Here is a 17,249-nt window from a genome sequence, read left to right on the forward strand (position 1 = left end):
TTCAGGTGTTTGCTTTGGATGCATAACCACCTTCCCTTTGAAATGCCAAGGCCACAGGGATTGTCACATTTTACTTATTTTCCTGAATAATTTTCCTTATTTTATGTGCCCCCAGGGAGGAGGGAATCTAGTCCCCGGTAAATGCTTTTGCCCAAACTTTGACTATGAAACAGAAACGTACATCACTAAGTGCTTTACATGCTACTGAAGACTGCAGAAATAGAACTTAAACAGAAATGGACTCTTAAAAGCGGTGCTAGTGATTTGCAATGCTTAGAGCTCCTGACCACCACTTCAGTGTAACTATAGACGATATAAGATTTAAATTTAAACTCTAAAATTTAAACTGTGCAGACTTATCAGTTTTATCTTGTCTAGTACTACATGTTTTGTATTTAGCATTTTTGAAAGTCTGGAAATCTAGCTCCAGGCTCGGTCTGAACTGTGTGCCTGGACACACACGGCATTTGTGTGTTTGGGGGAGTGCCCTAGACCAGGGTTCTGTTCTCAATTAGCCTGTTACAGCCCCATTAATTTCCTTTCAGAGAACAATCGCTGTACTTGTCACACTAACTGCAGTTTGCTCATTTGTTCCCGCAGCACCACTCCTGCACACTACTAATTGTTTGATATTCAACCCTCTTTGCATAACTAATCGGCAGCCCACACCAAGGGATTTTCTCTCTCTCTCTCTCATGGAAAGGCATCAGGCTTTCCAAGTATATTCAAGTACTACATCACAGTTGCGTAACTCTGAGGTTAATTCTTCTAAAAGCCTGATTGATAAGAGAACAGATTGGGCCTATCATATTGCACGTAACAATGAATAGGTACAAAAGAACAATTGGCAGCTAAGAGAATTATTAGGTGAATGCATTTATCAATCCGAGTGAATTCCCTCCAGTGCCATCTGTTAAGTGACATGACACTCTTTCCTCTGTGGCTGACAGCATTCATTTGAATGCCACCTGTTATGCCTGGATTAAGAATTAAAATTGGTTTAATAATTTCTATATCTTAAAAAAAATTAAAGTTTGTTTCATCTGTGCCTTTTTAATGCTGCCTTCCTGTAGCCAGGATTCAGCTTTGAAAGTCAACTCAGAAAGAGAAAGACCTAATTTGCATCCCATGCTCAGGTCCAATGCAGTACAAACGGTGACTGTGTAGACTGTAAAAGATGTTTTTGAATGTCTTCATTTAGAAATGGTGGCTCTCGTATGTCCTTGAGGAAAGTATTAATATGTGGACAAAGGCTGTAATGACACAATGTCTTGCACAGAAACTCTCGTAAAATTAATATGACTGAGGACAAACCAGGCACGATGCGCTGGGAGTTCTTTGACTGGTATACCAGGCGTGGTATTTGGCCCCCACAGCAACCCTGGGACAGGGGCAAATGCAGACTGGGGCTGCAACCCTTGGGAAGAGAAGGTTAAGTGTTCTCCTTACACCATTCTCTAGTCAGAAATGACCCTCACCAAGCTTCTATGAGTTGTGGTATGGGGAAAAGACCGGTTCTTTCCTCCCACCACAGGAATTAAAGCAGTCTGGGAGGACATTTCCAAGCAGGGAATCATGTGGCAGGGAGAAGTGTTAAACTCCTCCCCAGTTCCATGGCCCCTGTTCTTAGTGGCTGCTTTTTTGGGGGGGTACAAGGGGGACTAGATGTTTTTATGCTGACCTTGACCTTGCTAGGCTGGCTGGTTTCATCCTTCCGACTGTGGCTATTTCCCTTGTTGACAGTGTTGTTTGTAAGCTGCTGCTGGCTGTGTCTGCACTGCCAAGGACTTTGCCTCTGTGTTTGTGGGGAGCCCTGGATCTTATGGCTATAGGCATCGGTTTCTGCATTCCTAACTGCTGGACCACTGAAGGACTTTCACGGGGGTGTATTGTGGAGCTCGTCTTGGTAGCTTGGTCATTCACCATATGGGGAAAGGTGCTGGCTGGGTTTTGCTGTGTCATAACAGCAATCGCGCTATCCTGTGTATTCACCGGAGTCACCTATGGATCATTAGTTAAGGTCAATTCATGCATTTAAAAGTCCACAAAGACTTTGGATCAAATATGTTTTGGGAGTTCTGCACCCCCCAAGAACATGTGGGCCCAGTTTGGATCAGGACTACAATGTGTGGAAAGAGAGGGCTTAAGCTTCCCCACTTCCCCTACTATTTAAAGTTGCCAGGCCCCCACTGGGGGCATAGATCCCCCACCCCCAGCAAGTGCTCCCCGCCACCACTCAGCTGGCTGGCAGGGGGAGGGAGAATGGCATCAAAATGGGAGGGACATCAGCAATGTCCCAACGAGCCAACGTCACTCCCCATGCACCCAGAAGTGATATCAGTGCATTGTTGGATGATGCTTTGGCATTTGGGCAAAACTCTTTGATTAAACCATAGAGTTTTGCCAGAGAGTCCTTGGTGTTGCCCTGATGTCACTTACAATGCACATAGGAAGTGATGTCAGTGTGTTGTCAGCAAGGGCCCCCACCACCCAGGAAGTTCCCCCTCCGGTTGCCATGCAGGGACCTGGCAACCATACTGCTATTTGCCCTCTTAGAGAAACAAGTAAGTGTTGGAGAAACCTGTGTGTACTTATGGTTACATCCCTGGGTCCATTTCAGTTCAAGAAAAGTTCAGGGGGGGTGGAGAGAGAGACTTAAACTTCCTTTCTCTGCATGCCATGGTCCCTGCCAGATTGGGCCCACGCATGCCTGGGAATCTTTCTGGGATTTTAGGATTATAACCTGTTTAGTATTAAATACGGATTCTTAAGAGCTCGTCACTGGCTAATTTCTATTATAAAACACCATCTAATATTTAGGATAGCTTTAAGCAGAATAGCTTCCTGATCACATGCCTGCACTTCTGCTTCTTCACACACCCCTGTAATTAACAAATAGGCACTACTGCAACCACCAAAAATGTACCTATGGATATGAAAATGTGGTTTGAACATTTCAGCACCTTACTAGTTACCTGCTACTGCTGATATGAGTGTATTTGGTCTGTTATAAATCATATATGTATGTCTCAGAAAATCTGTACAGTTACAAAATATACTTATAAAGAACAGGCTAGATGCATTGCCTCGGGATTGAATCCCCAAGAACATCCCCAGTACAAGCTAAACAAGTAGCTGTTGTGTAATCCTCATTCATTTCTTTAGATATTCCACAAGAAGCATTCTGGAGGATCATACACTCTGTCAGTAGATTTTTTTATAATGGTGCGTCATCTAAAATTTGTTGTTATTGCCAGGCCAAACCACCTATAGAGAGGCAAATCTGGCAGTGCCAAAATTCCAGGGACACCTGCCTCAACTAAGTAAATATCAAGAGGAGAGAGCTGATGCCTGTACATCTGGAGGAGATGCTCATTGCCCTTAATGACCAAGCTCTCTTATATAAATCTTATCATCACTGGAGATTTTGCATTGTGTGTTCCATTATTCCAGTCCTGTTCCATCTGCACTGGCTTCCAGTCTGCTTCCAGGCCAACTTCAAGGTGCTGCTATTGACTTTTAAAGCTCTATATTGCCTGGGTTCTACATAACAAGACTTCCATACGAACCTACCTGACCATTACAATCATTTTCAGGGGGCTTGCATCAGGTGTCCCTGTCATCTGAGGCGAGACAGGGTGACAACTGGAGAAAGGGCCTTCTCAGTCATGACATCGAAATTAAGGAACTCTCTTCCAAGGGAGATTTGTCTGTCTTTCTCAATCATTGTCTTCTGCCAGCAGGTGAAGACTTCCTTGTTACAGGAAAACCCTCCTTCTTGTTTGTTTTTAACTGCTGGTTTTTTTTTATTTATTTTTTAAAGTGCCGTCAAGTTGCAGCCGACTTATGGTGACCCCTTTGGGGGGGGGGGCAGATTTCATGGCAAGAGACTAACAGAGGTGGTTTGCCAGTGCCTTCCTCTGCACAGCAACCCTGGTATTCCTTGGTAGTCTCCCATCCAAATACTAACCAGGGCTGACCCTGCTTAGCTTCTGAGATCTGATGAGATCAGGCTAGCCTGGGCCATCCAGGTCAGGGATGTATACAGAAATGCAATATATGCATTGTTTTTAAAAGTTAATTTTAATGTCTGTTTGATTGTACTCTGCCTTAGGGCCCCTATTTTATTTTTATTATTTATAGTCTGACTTTCTCACTGAGACTCAAGGCAGACTGAACAGAAAGGTGGCATACAAATTTTTTAAAATTATTTCCAAATAAAGATGGATGACCACAAGAAACAGGGCTTTTTGTGGTGGCACCTCATCTATAAAACTCCCTCTATTTAACAATTGACTTGACACCTATTCTTTCTAGTGTTAGGATGAAGTATTTGTTGATAGTGGTTCAGCTGACTCTATTCTTTTTCCCTAATATGGTTAGGGTTTGATTAATTTTATTATATTATACCATTCCCATTTCTGTAAACCACCTTGAGAACACCACACTGGCTGTGGTATATTGTTTGTTTGCATACCCTGGCTATGTTCTGAATGCCATTCATAGATTCTTGACTCCCTGGCTGTGTAGGCTTTTTTTTGTTTGATTTCTATATCTCTTCCTATCTCTTCCTATTGTAAATTACATTAGGAAGAAGCCTCCCTGCAGTGGCTCCGCAGGGCTGAGGCGTGAATTCTCTCTTGAGTGTAATCTCGCTCTTACAATGAAACAACCACTCCTCCTCTTTTTCATAGTTAGACTATAGGTCCTCTGTTTGCTAATTAAGAAAGACAAATGACCGGGGGGGGGGGGTCCTCTGTTTTGACTCAGAGTACGATAAAGGCTAATGGCAGAGGATGATTCATTTTTAGCCACCTTATTGTTTCAGATTGAACAAGCAAATGCCTTGTCCTAGTCTGAAGTGTCTGCCTTGGTTTTCTCCTAGGTCTTTATCTATGTCCTATGCCTTTCACCTAATGAAGGAGCAGCAGACGCATAACAAGGGCTCTTAGCTTCCAAAGTGCCACCTCCAGCCGCTCCAAGTAGGGCTGTTGAAAAAAAAATTCGGTATAGTTCAGATTCGGCTGAATTTGGCCCGTTTTTATTCAGGCCGTGCCGAAGTCCGAACTCCCCCGCTTCTGATCCCCCGAAATTCGGGGGGATCCGGAGTTCGGGGAAAAATTCAGCCCCCCCGCACGCCTTCAGGGGGATTCCCTGAAGGCCCGCGGGGGCCCTTTAAACAGATCTGCGCCTCCCGGCAGTCCCGGCAGGGCTGGGGGGGGCTGCCGGGGGGCTGGCAAGACCAGACCCCCCCTTCCAGCCCTGCCGGGAGTCCTGGCAGGGAGGCTCAGATCTGTTTAAAGGGCACCCCGCCCCCTTCAGGGGGCTTCCCTGGAGAGGCGCGGGGTGCCCTTTAAACAGATCTTGCCTCCCAGCCGGGAGGCTCAGATCTATTTAAAGCCTCCCCCCAGCCCCTCTGGGACTCCCGGGGCTTGCCAGACCCCTGCCAGACCCCCCCAGCCCTGCCGGGAATCCCGGGGCTTGCCAGCCCCCCGCCAGCCCTGCCGGGAGTCCCGGCGGGTCTGGGGGGGAGGCTTTAAATAGATCTGTGCCTCCCGGCCGGGAGGCGCAGATCTCTTTAAAGGGCACCCCGCGTGTCTCCAGGGAAGCTCCCTGAAGGCGCGTGGGGTGGGGGAAAGGGCCCGAATCGGCCGAATTTATTCAGGAACACCCCGAACTTGGCCAATTGGGCTCCCCGGTTCCCCCCATTTTTGAGTTCGGTTCTTCCGAACTGAAAAACCGCCGAATTGAGAGAAATTCGGCTGTTTTTCTGTTCGGGCTGAACCGAATCAACAGCCCTACCTCCAAGCCAGTTCAGCAGGGGTAGGGGGTCATTTAAGCTTGGAAAGTCCCTTCTCTCCCCGTTGTGTTATCGCCTCCCATCTGCTTTTCTTTAGCTGGGCACTAGCCCCCGCCCCCCAGTTCAGAAACAAATTTGGCTGTACCTCCTTTCTCCCAGACATGCCATGGACCCAGGACTATCCCGGGGGCCTCCGTTCTCCAGGACAGATAAGGCAGCTGTAGTTCTGGCTTAGTCCAGCATATCTATGATTTTAAAATATTTTACATAGGCAAGAGTATGTATCTCAGAAAAGCTCCAGTATTTAGTAGCAATCTACATGGGGAAAGAATAATTTCCTCCTTCCCAGTTTTGGCAGTGGGTCCATCTGTCTCTCTTCCCTCCCCACCCCCTTTCATGACGTCCATAGGTGTGAACAGTAAAGAATGCATGAATTGTGTTTCATCATCAGATGTTCTCTTCTTATGTAAGACTTCATTCCTCTTTTCCCTAAGAAAAACTTGTAGTATCGCATGGGTTCCTCCCCCCACCCACCCCTGGCTTCTCTGTAAATAATCTTTCCCCTGCTGTTTCAGCAATCAGTTATTTCATGTAAGTGTGTATTTAATACGCTCCCCCTTTTTTGCCTGCAGATAGCAAAGTGCAAAACACTCTTTTGTGTGAATATGGCACAGCTCAAAGACCGAGCAGTTATTGCTAATGCTAATTCATGTGAAGACCAGTTCAGGTCAAGTAAGCTGATTTCCTAGCAACAACACATGCAATTTTACTAACAGGAATTATAGCATTATTGACTTGAAGTGCTGATTTCCTGTCATTTCAAAGCGTGCCATTCCCTCTCATTACCAATCTGCTAAATGAATAACGGTGGACCTTTCCCCACCCCCCCAACCCTCCTTCCTTTTTCAGCAATGGTACAGCAGCTCCATGAAAGTCATATGCATCTGGCTGGCTGACAGATTAGAGCTCCAGCTTCATATTTACCAGCTGAAGACACTCATCAAGATAGTGAAGGTAAATTATATTACATTTGGATTGCACAGCAACATTGCAAACATCAACAGTTAAAATGTCACTGTCTTAACATTCAGGTCCTCCTGTGATATTAAAAAAAAAAAGTTGCCACAACACAAGGGAGGAAGCACAGACAATGATACTTTTCCAGAGAAACAGGAAAGGAATAGACCTTTGAGTTACTGCCCTTGACTTAGACCAGTGGTTCCCAACCTTTTTTGACCAGGGACCACTAGGACTTTTTTGTTCGGTGCAGGGACCCCAAGGTTCAAAATAAAAATTCCGAGAATTTGAAAATAAACTTTAATCATAACTGTTAGTTCAACATTAAACTTAGAATAATATTTGAATATATTTTATAATAGAGAACTTTTAATTGAAAATATTAATTTATTATGGGTTTATAACTTTGTTTCGTGGGTCCGCAGACCCCCGTTGGGTACCAGTGACTTAGACAGACATAATGCTCAACCATGGGTAGTGCTACCAGCAGTTTGTCGCCTTAACACTAGTTAGGCTCAAAGATGCTCAGTGAAATTATGGTTTAGTTTGTCAAACTAAGCCTTCCCATAGGGCAGGGATGGGGAACCTCAGGCCCGGGGGCCGTATGCAGCCCCCGAGGACATTTTTTGTGGCCCTCGGGAGCTCTGGGGCCCTGCCTCTTTTTCTATCACTTTTTCTCCTTTCTCTCTCTCTTTCTCCTTCTTTTTCTGTCTCTTTCTTTGTCTCCCTCCATCCTTTTCTTCTCCTTCTTTTTCTTTCTTTCTCTCCCACTCTCCATTTCTTTCTCTCTTTCTCTCTCTTTCGCCCTCCCTCCCTTCTCCTCTTTCTCTGTTTTCCTTCCTCCCTTGCTGACCGACTGTGGGCTGTGCCCCCCTGGCACCTCGTTTGCTCAGGCCCACCGCTGGCTGCCCTCCTGCCTGGGAGGGGGGGAGAGGGGGCTCCCTGCAGGCCTTCTCTGTGTGGCCTCCCCTGGGGTTGCCAACCTCCAGGTGGTGGCTGGAGACCTGGCAACTCTAGCCTCTCCCCCTCCCCGGGAGATCTATACCTGGAATTGCCCCTGAATGATGTCATAAATGTGCAAATGGCCCTTGGCAGGAAAAAGGTTCCCCACCCCTGCCATAGGGAGTGCATTTAGAGTAAGACCTGAAAACCAGCAAGACCTTAAAACATGCTTTAATCATGATATGATCAGTTCACCTGTTAACACTTTAGCATGTTAAGTCAAGCCAGAATTGCCACGAGCCACCACAGGTCCCCTGACAAAGACTTCCTCTGGCCCCCATCCTCACACCACCCAGAACTGACACAAACACCATATTAAAGATATATATCCGGTCCAATTCCTTGGACCTTGAAGGTTAACCTAGGCGCCCAGAACCACATCTGTCTCACTAGACTCCTCCCACCAGTTTTTTTTGTGGGGGGAGGGTTACTGGTTATGAATTTACAACCTGGCCTGTGGCCATGACTTAGGTCTTAGCGGTTAACCATGGTTGAGGAAAGCAAACCCTGGTTAACCATCATGTCTGCATAGGCGCTTAGAAATTAATATAGTTTTAGTAGTGGGAAGCAGATTGTAGGGCTGGCTAATCAACTATTGGCTTGCTGCCCCAGTTTGCAGTCAACTGTTTTTGGTTTGTGTTTTTCCTCTGGAATTGCTAGATTCCTCAGTCATAGCAGTCCTGTTTTCTTTTGATTCGACACAAAAACAAACATATTCTAATACTGCATTCTAAAAGCAATCATCAGAATTTATACACTGATTTCCCTCAAGGGCTCAAAGTACTTCACATACATTATTTCAGTAATCCATGTAATAACCTCTGTAAGGTAAACCAATATTATTAACTCCTTGTTACAAGTAGAAAGACTATAAGAAGGTAGTTGTCCTGTAAGTTCATGTCTAAAATAGGATTAGATCCTATTATATTGGTCTTCATGATTAGTAATATGTCCAGAGAATCTACTGACATAAACATACTTAAAAATGTATATCCCACTCCTCACACCAAAGCCGCTCTGAGTAGATTGCAACAGTAAAATACAGATACAATAAATGATAACTCACAAAACCCAACAGGAGAAATAACCCAAAACTATACAACATTGCTAAAGACCAATAAGATCAGCCCCCAAAATCATATAATAAGCATACAAGTGAAGCAGCCAAACTGAATGTAAGCGGAGTAGCAGAGCAGAAAACCAACTCAGCAAAATAATACGAATTAACTAGCCGAACCAATATAGCTGTGAAATCACAGATAAGACAACTAAACAAACATCAAACCATTCATCCAAAAAAGTTGGCTGAACAAGAACATGCCAGAAACTCATCCTTCAAGTCTGGTACTAAGACAGGAACTGGGAGGAGGGCATTCTACAGTCGAAACTGAAGAGGCCCTCTTTCTTGTTTCTTCTTTAACAGAAGCAAAAGCAAGATCTACAGTAAAACCTTAACAGACAAGCAGGAATGGCTGAAGCTAAACCATACATTAGTAAAAAATTTATATTTGCAGCCCTGAATTATTTAGAATAGGATGGAAAGAATAATGCCTTTAGAAATAATCCATAAGAGGAGTAGAATTTGTGTTTTCACAACAATTCAAAGTACATAGCAAAATCTAGAACATATACAAGCCAAATTGTACATGTTTCTAGCTTATGATAAACATGACCCTTGAGACCAATAAACTGCAGTAGAAAAACCTAAAAGGACATTAATAGGTGATTGGTGGTTGAAGGCCTATCTGAATCAGTTGAGCTGTTTATTAGGTTCACTACATAAATGAAGACTGACAGGAGTTGATTTTTGCTTTCAGCAAATCTGATTCCACTGCTCCAAGATTAGTTGAATGGCCAAGAGCCATTGATAGTGCTTGTATATGTAGCCAGGGGATTTAAATAGCATCTTTCAGAGATACAACTTCTTTAGCCTAGGAAGGGTCTTAACTTTACAAGAAGAAAAATAGTCTGTAGAAACAATGGGAGAAGAGTTTAAATGAATCAGATAAGAGTACCGTGATCACTTAAAGAGTTCATAAACTTTCAGTCAAATGGAAGCCTTCCAATCCAATTATTTAGAATAATACATCGGTGGGAATACATAGAAAGTGCGAACAGTATTTTTTATAACATTTCCAAACTCTTAATACATCGCTGGGAATATCTAGTGCGGTAACAGCCAATGTCTCAGCAAACCTTAAGGTGTTTGCAGTGGCCTGCTGAGTGGTGAGCTGAGCCCATACTAGAATACTCGGATTATCTTCTAATGATGTTGGGCTGGTCATGAAAATGTCAGTTTCAAAGAGAGGAGAAACAGCAGCCAGCCATGGACAAATAGTTTATGTGAAGCATCCAAAACTCTTTACTTTGAAAACATATAAGCATTCTCATAGCTTCAAGCAAAAAAAAACAAAACACCACCCATGAAATATTAAAGAAGGGAGTCCCTCTCTTCTGACTCCACAGGTCAAGCAAGAAACTTAAGGTCTGTAAATGTTAAGTTTCCCCAAGGCCATCAGCCTAACAATTTCTCAAGAACATCTTTCTTTTACTGCATTGAGTAATGCAACGCACACACCCCACTGACACTAAATGTATCAAGGGCCAAACATTTGGGTGTGGGGGGAGTTGCCAGTATAGAAAAGTAGCCAATTCTGAACTCTAGGGCTAGGGCAGTGGAGCAAATGATTGTAACTATTAAGTTGCAGGCATGTTGAGGAAAGAAAACACCTCCTTAAACCATGCAGACAATTAAAGAGTTGCTTAGTGAGCTCAACTGCTAGTTTACACCAGATGCACAAGCTACTTAATGAGAGTTTCATACTTTTCTTTAGATAGTATGTGAAAAAAGCACCATTTGAAAAAAATTTCTTCCATTTTTATACAATGGATTGCAATGTATGCAATCTTAATGCATCTGTGCTCATGCAAACACACACCATGAAAGTTATTACAAAAGAACTCTGGGATGCTATCCTGAGAACTGATCTTCACCTTTTGGGGACCCTCATGTTTAAATGGTCCTCCTTCTCCAAAAAGCCCACTCCCAGATGTTCTAGGGCTGGCAGCCGTTTCTCAGCCTTTGCACCAAGTGGGTCTCCTTGGTGTCAGCCAACTGCTTTGTACCTGTATCCCCAGCAGGAAAGGCATAGCTCATTGGTCAAGCATATTCTTTTAAGTTTATGGTCCCAAATTCAATCTTGGCTATCTCCAGTTAAGAGTTTGCAAGTACAGGGCTGTCGAAGATCTTGCCCTGAGACCTTGGAGAATGGCTCCCTGTCAGAAGCAGGCAGTTCTGGCCTGGCTGTACCAAAGGCTTGAGGAAGCATCTGCTTCTATCTATCCCACTATTCTCTTTCCATTCCACTGCATTCCTTGCCCACAGTCAGACAGTCTCTTCAGTTGGGCTGAAGGTTTCTGGAGGGGGATGGACCGAGCGGTGGGGAAGAGGATGTAATGCTACACTGAAAACCTTCTCCTGTTGCTGCAGAAGACCTATCGAGACTTCAGGTTGCAAGGTGTGCTGGAAGGAACCCTGAACAGCAAAACGTACGACACCATCCACAGCCGCCTGACAGTGGAGGAGGCCACAGTCTCTGTGTCTGATGGGAGTGGACTTCAGGGCATCACAATGAAAGACAGCGATGAAGAAGAAGGCTGATTTGTGTGTGTGTCATGAGGTGTTTTGCTTTGTAATTTGTTCCTGCATTTGCATTCATGGTTTTGCCTTAACAACCCAAGGTACAACGAAAATGTAATTCATCTCATTCAAAGGACGGAGCGAATGGTCTCTGAGAGGTTGGCTGGAATTGGAGAGAGGCAAGAAGTCAGTGCCAAGGACTCTGTGAAAACCATAGCAGGGGTTGCATATTTTTCTATGTCGCTTTTGCTCTGCGCTGTGAAAATGCTGGTGTGGAGCCTGTCCTCCACTTGTACTTCAGTTCCCTTTTTGTTTGTAATGTTGCATTCTCTTCCTGTAACTTCACTGAAGAGTGGGCATGCTCTGTGCAGAAAACAGAACTTTGTGCATCACACATAACCCTACAAGCAGTCATTCTGGGAAACTCTTCAGTGCCATTGTTCCAAACAAACATTGTGTCACTTGCAAGGATTACAGCCCTAACCGTATTTTTCATGGTTTGTTGCTGTTTGCATTTTTTCCCCACGTTCATTGTAAAGTGCATTTTAAAAATCTAGTGTTTTGATCTTGCTATATATAATGGCAGGAGAACGTCAAGAACTGCCAGCAAAATAGGCACAAATGAAATTCCAAGTGTTTCGTCTTCACCTTCCTTGCAAGTATAAAGATCTCTCGTCTTGTTGGATGTCAGGAAGCTTGCCTTTGGTATTTTTATGTCTCTGTGAAAACCTGCAGGCAATAAGACACACACCCCTTTTTTTTTTGGTCACAACCACTTCTGTATCTAGCCCACATTTGTATAAAGATTCTAAAATTAAAAGATGTTTGCAATATTTCAAATCACTCGACTCTGTGTGCTTTTTGTTAAAATGTAACTTGTTCTGAAACCTTCTGCAATTTATAAACTGTTTTATATGAGGGTATTATTTGGAATGTCTCATCTTCTATCTTTTTAATTTTTTAAAAAAATTTAGATTTATATTAACATAAAATGGAAATCATTTGATAAATAGAATATATTGTGTTCTCAATTTTTTCTTACTAAAAATGGTCCTTTTTCATATTTCCACATAAATTATATCCATCCCTGCTGACAGCTTGAATTGTCGCCAAAGGGATCTAGAAGAGTACTGTGCAAAGGCAGGGGAGGCGGGTTGCTTATGTTCCTATTGACCCTAAATGTCTGGCCTTAATTTAGCAGTGAAGTGTTTTACTCCAGTGAATTCCTTGAACAATTCAGAATCTCTGTAGCTTATGTGACTGTTCTTTGCAAAGACAGGTCAGGCAACTTCACAGCTGTTGTACAAGAAAAAAAGACTTCAAGGATTGAAAAGTAGCAAGCTTTGAAGAGGATTTTTTTTTTTTAGCATTCAAGTAAATTGTACAGAACAAGGGCAGACAAGTTACACTTTGGCGGGACTTGGCTCCTTCTAGAAGTGGCAATTACTCCTCATTCCCCAAGAACTGGAGCTTTTTTGTTGTGAGAAGGGCAAATAAAATATTCTGTCATCTTGAAGATTATCTTCACAAGCAAAGAAAAGGAGGCTAGAAAATTTGTTCAGGTCCAGTTTTGCCTGCTCTGATCTCCCGTCTGGAATTGCTGTCACTGTTCCCAGATGATGTCAGGAAAAGCCAAAGGTTTTCTGTGATAGTGAGTGATCATGCCAAGTTCATTATTATTGCTCTGGTCTTCAGGGGCTCAACGCCAGTCTGTGCTCATTCACTGGTTATTGGACAGAGCTGCAGGTTAGACAGACACACACACACATATCTTGGCAACACTAGTAGTATTGCTGAGAAGGTAGATGCTATCTGCGGGAGAGGGTGTTTCTTTAACTTCTATATATAAAATAAATGTCTCCAAGGGCACATCCTTAATAAATTACTTGTTTCAGTCCCACATTTAGCTGCAAACGGCCCCAATTGATCCTTAAAATGACACTGGAGGGGATGTTTACCCAGGATGTTAAAAGTATGTTTGCATTCATAAAAATAACCTTAAAGCCTACATTAGTTGGGTTATACGCTTGATTCCTCAATGCTTCTCTCTTGCTTTCTGGCCCACATTAAAAACACTCACTCAAAGAATCTCAAAGTGAGCTCATGTGGGACTGGCACCAGAAGTGGCTTTCAGCAGCCTCCACATCAGAGGTGTCATCCTGACACACACCTTTCAAAGTCCAGTTGTTACTTTGTTAAGGATGGCACTGCTAAGTGTACTCTGGATTAACTGTGTGTCCACCCAAATGCAAGAGGGCAGCTTTTGTTTTAAACAGTCTTCAATCTCAAACACCCACCAAAAAAAGGCTGATGTATCAACTTCCTACTTTTTTTGGTTTAGCATTACACCAGCCTGCAACACATTCTTCTAAATCATCAATCAGTTGTGAACTTCAGAATACCCCACTGACTGTATTGGACTGTGAGAGAACTGCTAAGGTCTTTCCTACCCTTGATTTACTGAGATGATACTGCTTTGCAGAAGAACTTTCTGTACCCTCATGGGTGACAATCACATTAATCAGACCCTGGAACCTTCACCTACAGTGGGTAGGGTGAAACCAGTCTATCTGGTTGTCCTGTTACCATCTATTTGTGTTTTCAAAAGCATGGCAATTGGATTTTCTCTTAAAATAGTTTACCCTCTTATGGGAATGCACTTTGATAATTGTTTTAGACATTAGTTGCATAAGCAAGGAACCTCTGACACTTCCACACTACCATCTCCCATAAAGCTTCACTTACAAGTTATACTTGTAGGTAGGGTGTGTGTAACCCTGCTGAGAATAATATCATTTAACGATTGCTCCCATTTTACATGTGGTAAAACAGGTGAAGAAAGGATTGGCCCAGTGTTCCTACTAAGAATCAAACAAACTAGCGACTTTCCTAACTGAAGTCAGATGAGATTGATGTTCCTGCAGGAAGTACACTCTTTCCTTTCTCAAGTTTTGCCATTGACACAACAGAGCCAAATCCTTCCTGCACAGGAGAAAAGGTTGATAGGTCTTCACCCTTCCCCTATCATTCACCTCCACCTTACTACAAAACCTTCTCAAATGGAGTTTTAAAATGCAATTGTTTTAATTCCTTCTACTGAAGCCCAGTACTATAAAAACTGTAATCTGAAGAGTTGATAGTATAAATTTATATGGGCAAGCCTAGACTCCTCCCCCCCCACACACACACACACCCCTTCTTTAGCTAAACACCCTACTGATATAACATTAATCTTAAGTGTCTTCCTAACCACATTTCAAAAATAAGTTCTATTATTTTAGGGTAGCTGCCACCTTAACACTGAAAATGTAACATTAATTTTGGCATCAGATTCCCCATTATTAAGAATATCCTAGACTAGAGCTCTGTTTGGAAGTAGAGAAACTGAGGCTAAATATTAAACTTTAAAGGTCTCGATTTTGAAGCAGCTCTTCGATACTTAATTTTTTTCTTTCATGTTTGACTCTCATCAATCCCTCAGCATAAATATTTGCTTCCACCAATTCAGAGTTCAACTTCCTACCGCAAGTCTCAAGCGCAAGCACCACTTTGGATGCCACTGAAGATACTTTAAATTCTTTCTGAGGCATCCCTTATATTCCAACATCTTTGGTTGTTGCCAGTGGTTCATTTCACATAAACAGTGAGGGGTAGGAGACAGAGTGTCAGACTAGAAGACCTGGAATGTACAGTCTGCCAGGGAAGCTTGCTGGATGACTAAACTAGTTTCAGCCTAACCTACTTTGCAGAGTCATCGTCCTGAGGATAAAATGGAGAGGAGAAAGATGTTGTTACCTGGGGGGAGGGGGGCATTGGGGAAAAATGCAGTGTATAAACTTATACACTTAAACTTACTTCACAGTGTCGTTGTCCTGAGGATAAAATGGAGAAATATGTTGTAACCTAGAGAGCCACTGGGGAGAAATGCAGTGTATAAACTTATATATTTATTGTGGGCATTTCTAAACCCCCTCCTCGGTGTCTAGCTATCTATACATCCCTACAAAATTTTATGTATACATTAATGGAGCCACTAGCAGCTACGATAGCGGCTGGCCCAAAGGGGTATGTTACTGCACTAGGGCTGTTACCGCACTAGGTATTCCCAGCGATGTATCAAGAGTTTGGAAACGTTATAAAAAATCCTGTTCGCACTTTCAGTGTTTTCCCACCGATGTCTCGAGCGTTTGAAACTTATAAAAAAAATACCGTTCGCCCTTTGTTCGGCCCCTTTAGCTGTGAAGACGTCTCCCGACCATCGTTTTAGCCGTGGCCTCCAAAAACCCTTTTAAAGCGGCGTTTTTTATAACATTTCCAAACTCTTAATACATCGCTGGGAATACCTGGCGCGGTAACAGCGACGCCTCTTTGAAGCTGCAGCTCATGTGCTGCTTGCTGGAATATAGACGCGCGCAGGTTGGCATGTTGACCAGTTGCCCATGCAAGCGGCGGCGAGAGGGAGCGGTTTGGTCTGGTACTCTGCCGCCCTGTACTCCTGCCGGCCTTCCTCCTCCGAAAAGCCGCGGAGCCCCTGAGAAAGGGGGGGGGAGGCCCTGCCCTGCCCTGCCCTGCCGCCAGCAAGCGCTTCCCGGCATCCGAGCCCTGCTTGGCGGGAGCGCAGCCAGCGGCACTCCGCCCGCGCCAGGCGACGCTGCTACCGAGCCGCGATCAGCACCAGCCGCCGAACCACCGCTCAATAGATGCCGCTCACTAGACGCGCGTGTTTTCCCCATGCGAATTCTCCAAACTCAGCAACAAGCCCCCGGGCCGAGTTCTGAGAACTGGGCTGGGGGAAAGGTGCGTCTATGGAGCGGCAAGGCCAAGGCAAGGAACCCCCCGGGCATAAACGGCCTGCCCCTCCTCGGTGTCTGCCGAACCTCCAAATGGAGAGATTTCAGTCGGCTGCGCCTTCCCCCGACCAAACGTCCTTTCGCTTAAGGCCGGCCGCAATAAAGGCGCGGCCTGCAAGCTTTCCAGCCTCCCGGAATGGTTTCCACGACCGTCAGAAACGACGCCGCTGTTCCCAAGTCAGCGTCGCTGCGATCCGCGGCGCGTCACCCCGGCCTAACCGTGGCTTTCGGGTGGGAAGGACAGCTCTTCCCGGCATGGCGAGGGCAGACTGCAGCCCTTTCCCTGTTCCAGCCAGGATTCAGCCAGGATCGAACGCACGGACGTTCTGCCCTGTTCCAGCCAGGATCGAACGCACGGACGTTCTGCCCTGTTCCAGCCAGGATCGAACGCACGGACGTTCTGCCCTGTTCCAGCCACGTGCGTTCGATCCTGGCTGAATCCTGGCTGGAACAGGGCAGAACGTCCGTGCGTTCGATCCTGGCTGGAACAGGGCAGAAAGGAGGCTCCAGCGACGACCGCGCGTTTCCGCCCACAGCTGCTGGGCGCCAGCCTCCCTAAAGAAAGCGGGGCTGGCTAGGGCCGCTCTCCCCGCCGCAACCCCCCTGCGGCGGCGGCTCGCCTTGATTCTGGCGGCCCTTTCCCTAAAAGGAGTTCAGGGGCAAGTGGCGGCTGCTTGGTGTAGTGGTTAAGAGCGGTGGTTTGGCGCGGTGGAGTCTGATCTGGATTCCCCACTCCTCCACATGAGCGGCGGAGGCTCATCTGGTGAACTGGATTGGTTTCCCCCTCTCCTTTCCTGCCCCTCTCCGGCTGGGTGGCCTTGGGCTAGTCACAGCTCTCTCAGCCCCACCTGCCTCACAGGGTGGCTGTTGTGTGTGGGGGGGTGATTGTAAGCCGGTTTGATTCTCCCTTAAGTGGTAGAGAAAGTCGGCATATAAAAAC

General features: G+C 44.9%; 1 protein-coding gene across 10 annotated transcripts in view; it reads left to right on the top strand.

Moving 5' to 3' along the window:
- The window catches only part of CADPS2 (calcium dependent secretion activator 2), a 401,370-nt gene extending 389,775 nt beyond the window's left edge, over window positions 1-11,595 (top strand). For all 10 annotated transcript variants that reach the window (XM_056846115.1, XM_056846117.1, XM_056846119.1 and 7 more), the window contains 2 exons: window positions 6,710-6,814; window positions 11,310-11,595. In XM_056846115.1, the coding sequence (XP_056702093.1) occupies window positions 6,710-6,814; window positions 11,310-11,480 (276 nt within the window). In that variant the 3' untranslated portion in view covers window positions 11,481-11,595. The remainder of the gene's footprint in view (window positions 1-6,709; window positions 6,815-11,309) is intronic.
- Window positions 11,596-17,249: the final 5,654 nt, after the last annotated feature.

This window comes from Euleptes europaea, chromosome 3 (assembly GCF_029931775.1).
Source record: "Euleptes europaea isolate rEulEur1 chromosome 3, rEulEur1.hap1, whole genome shotgun sequence".
Taxonomy (NCBI): Eukaryota; Metazoa; Chordata; class Lepidosauria; order Squamata; family Sphaerodactylidae; genus Euleptes; species Euleptes europaea.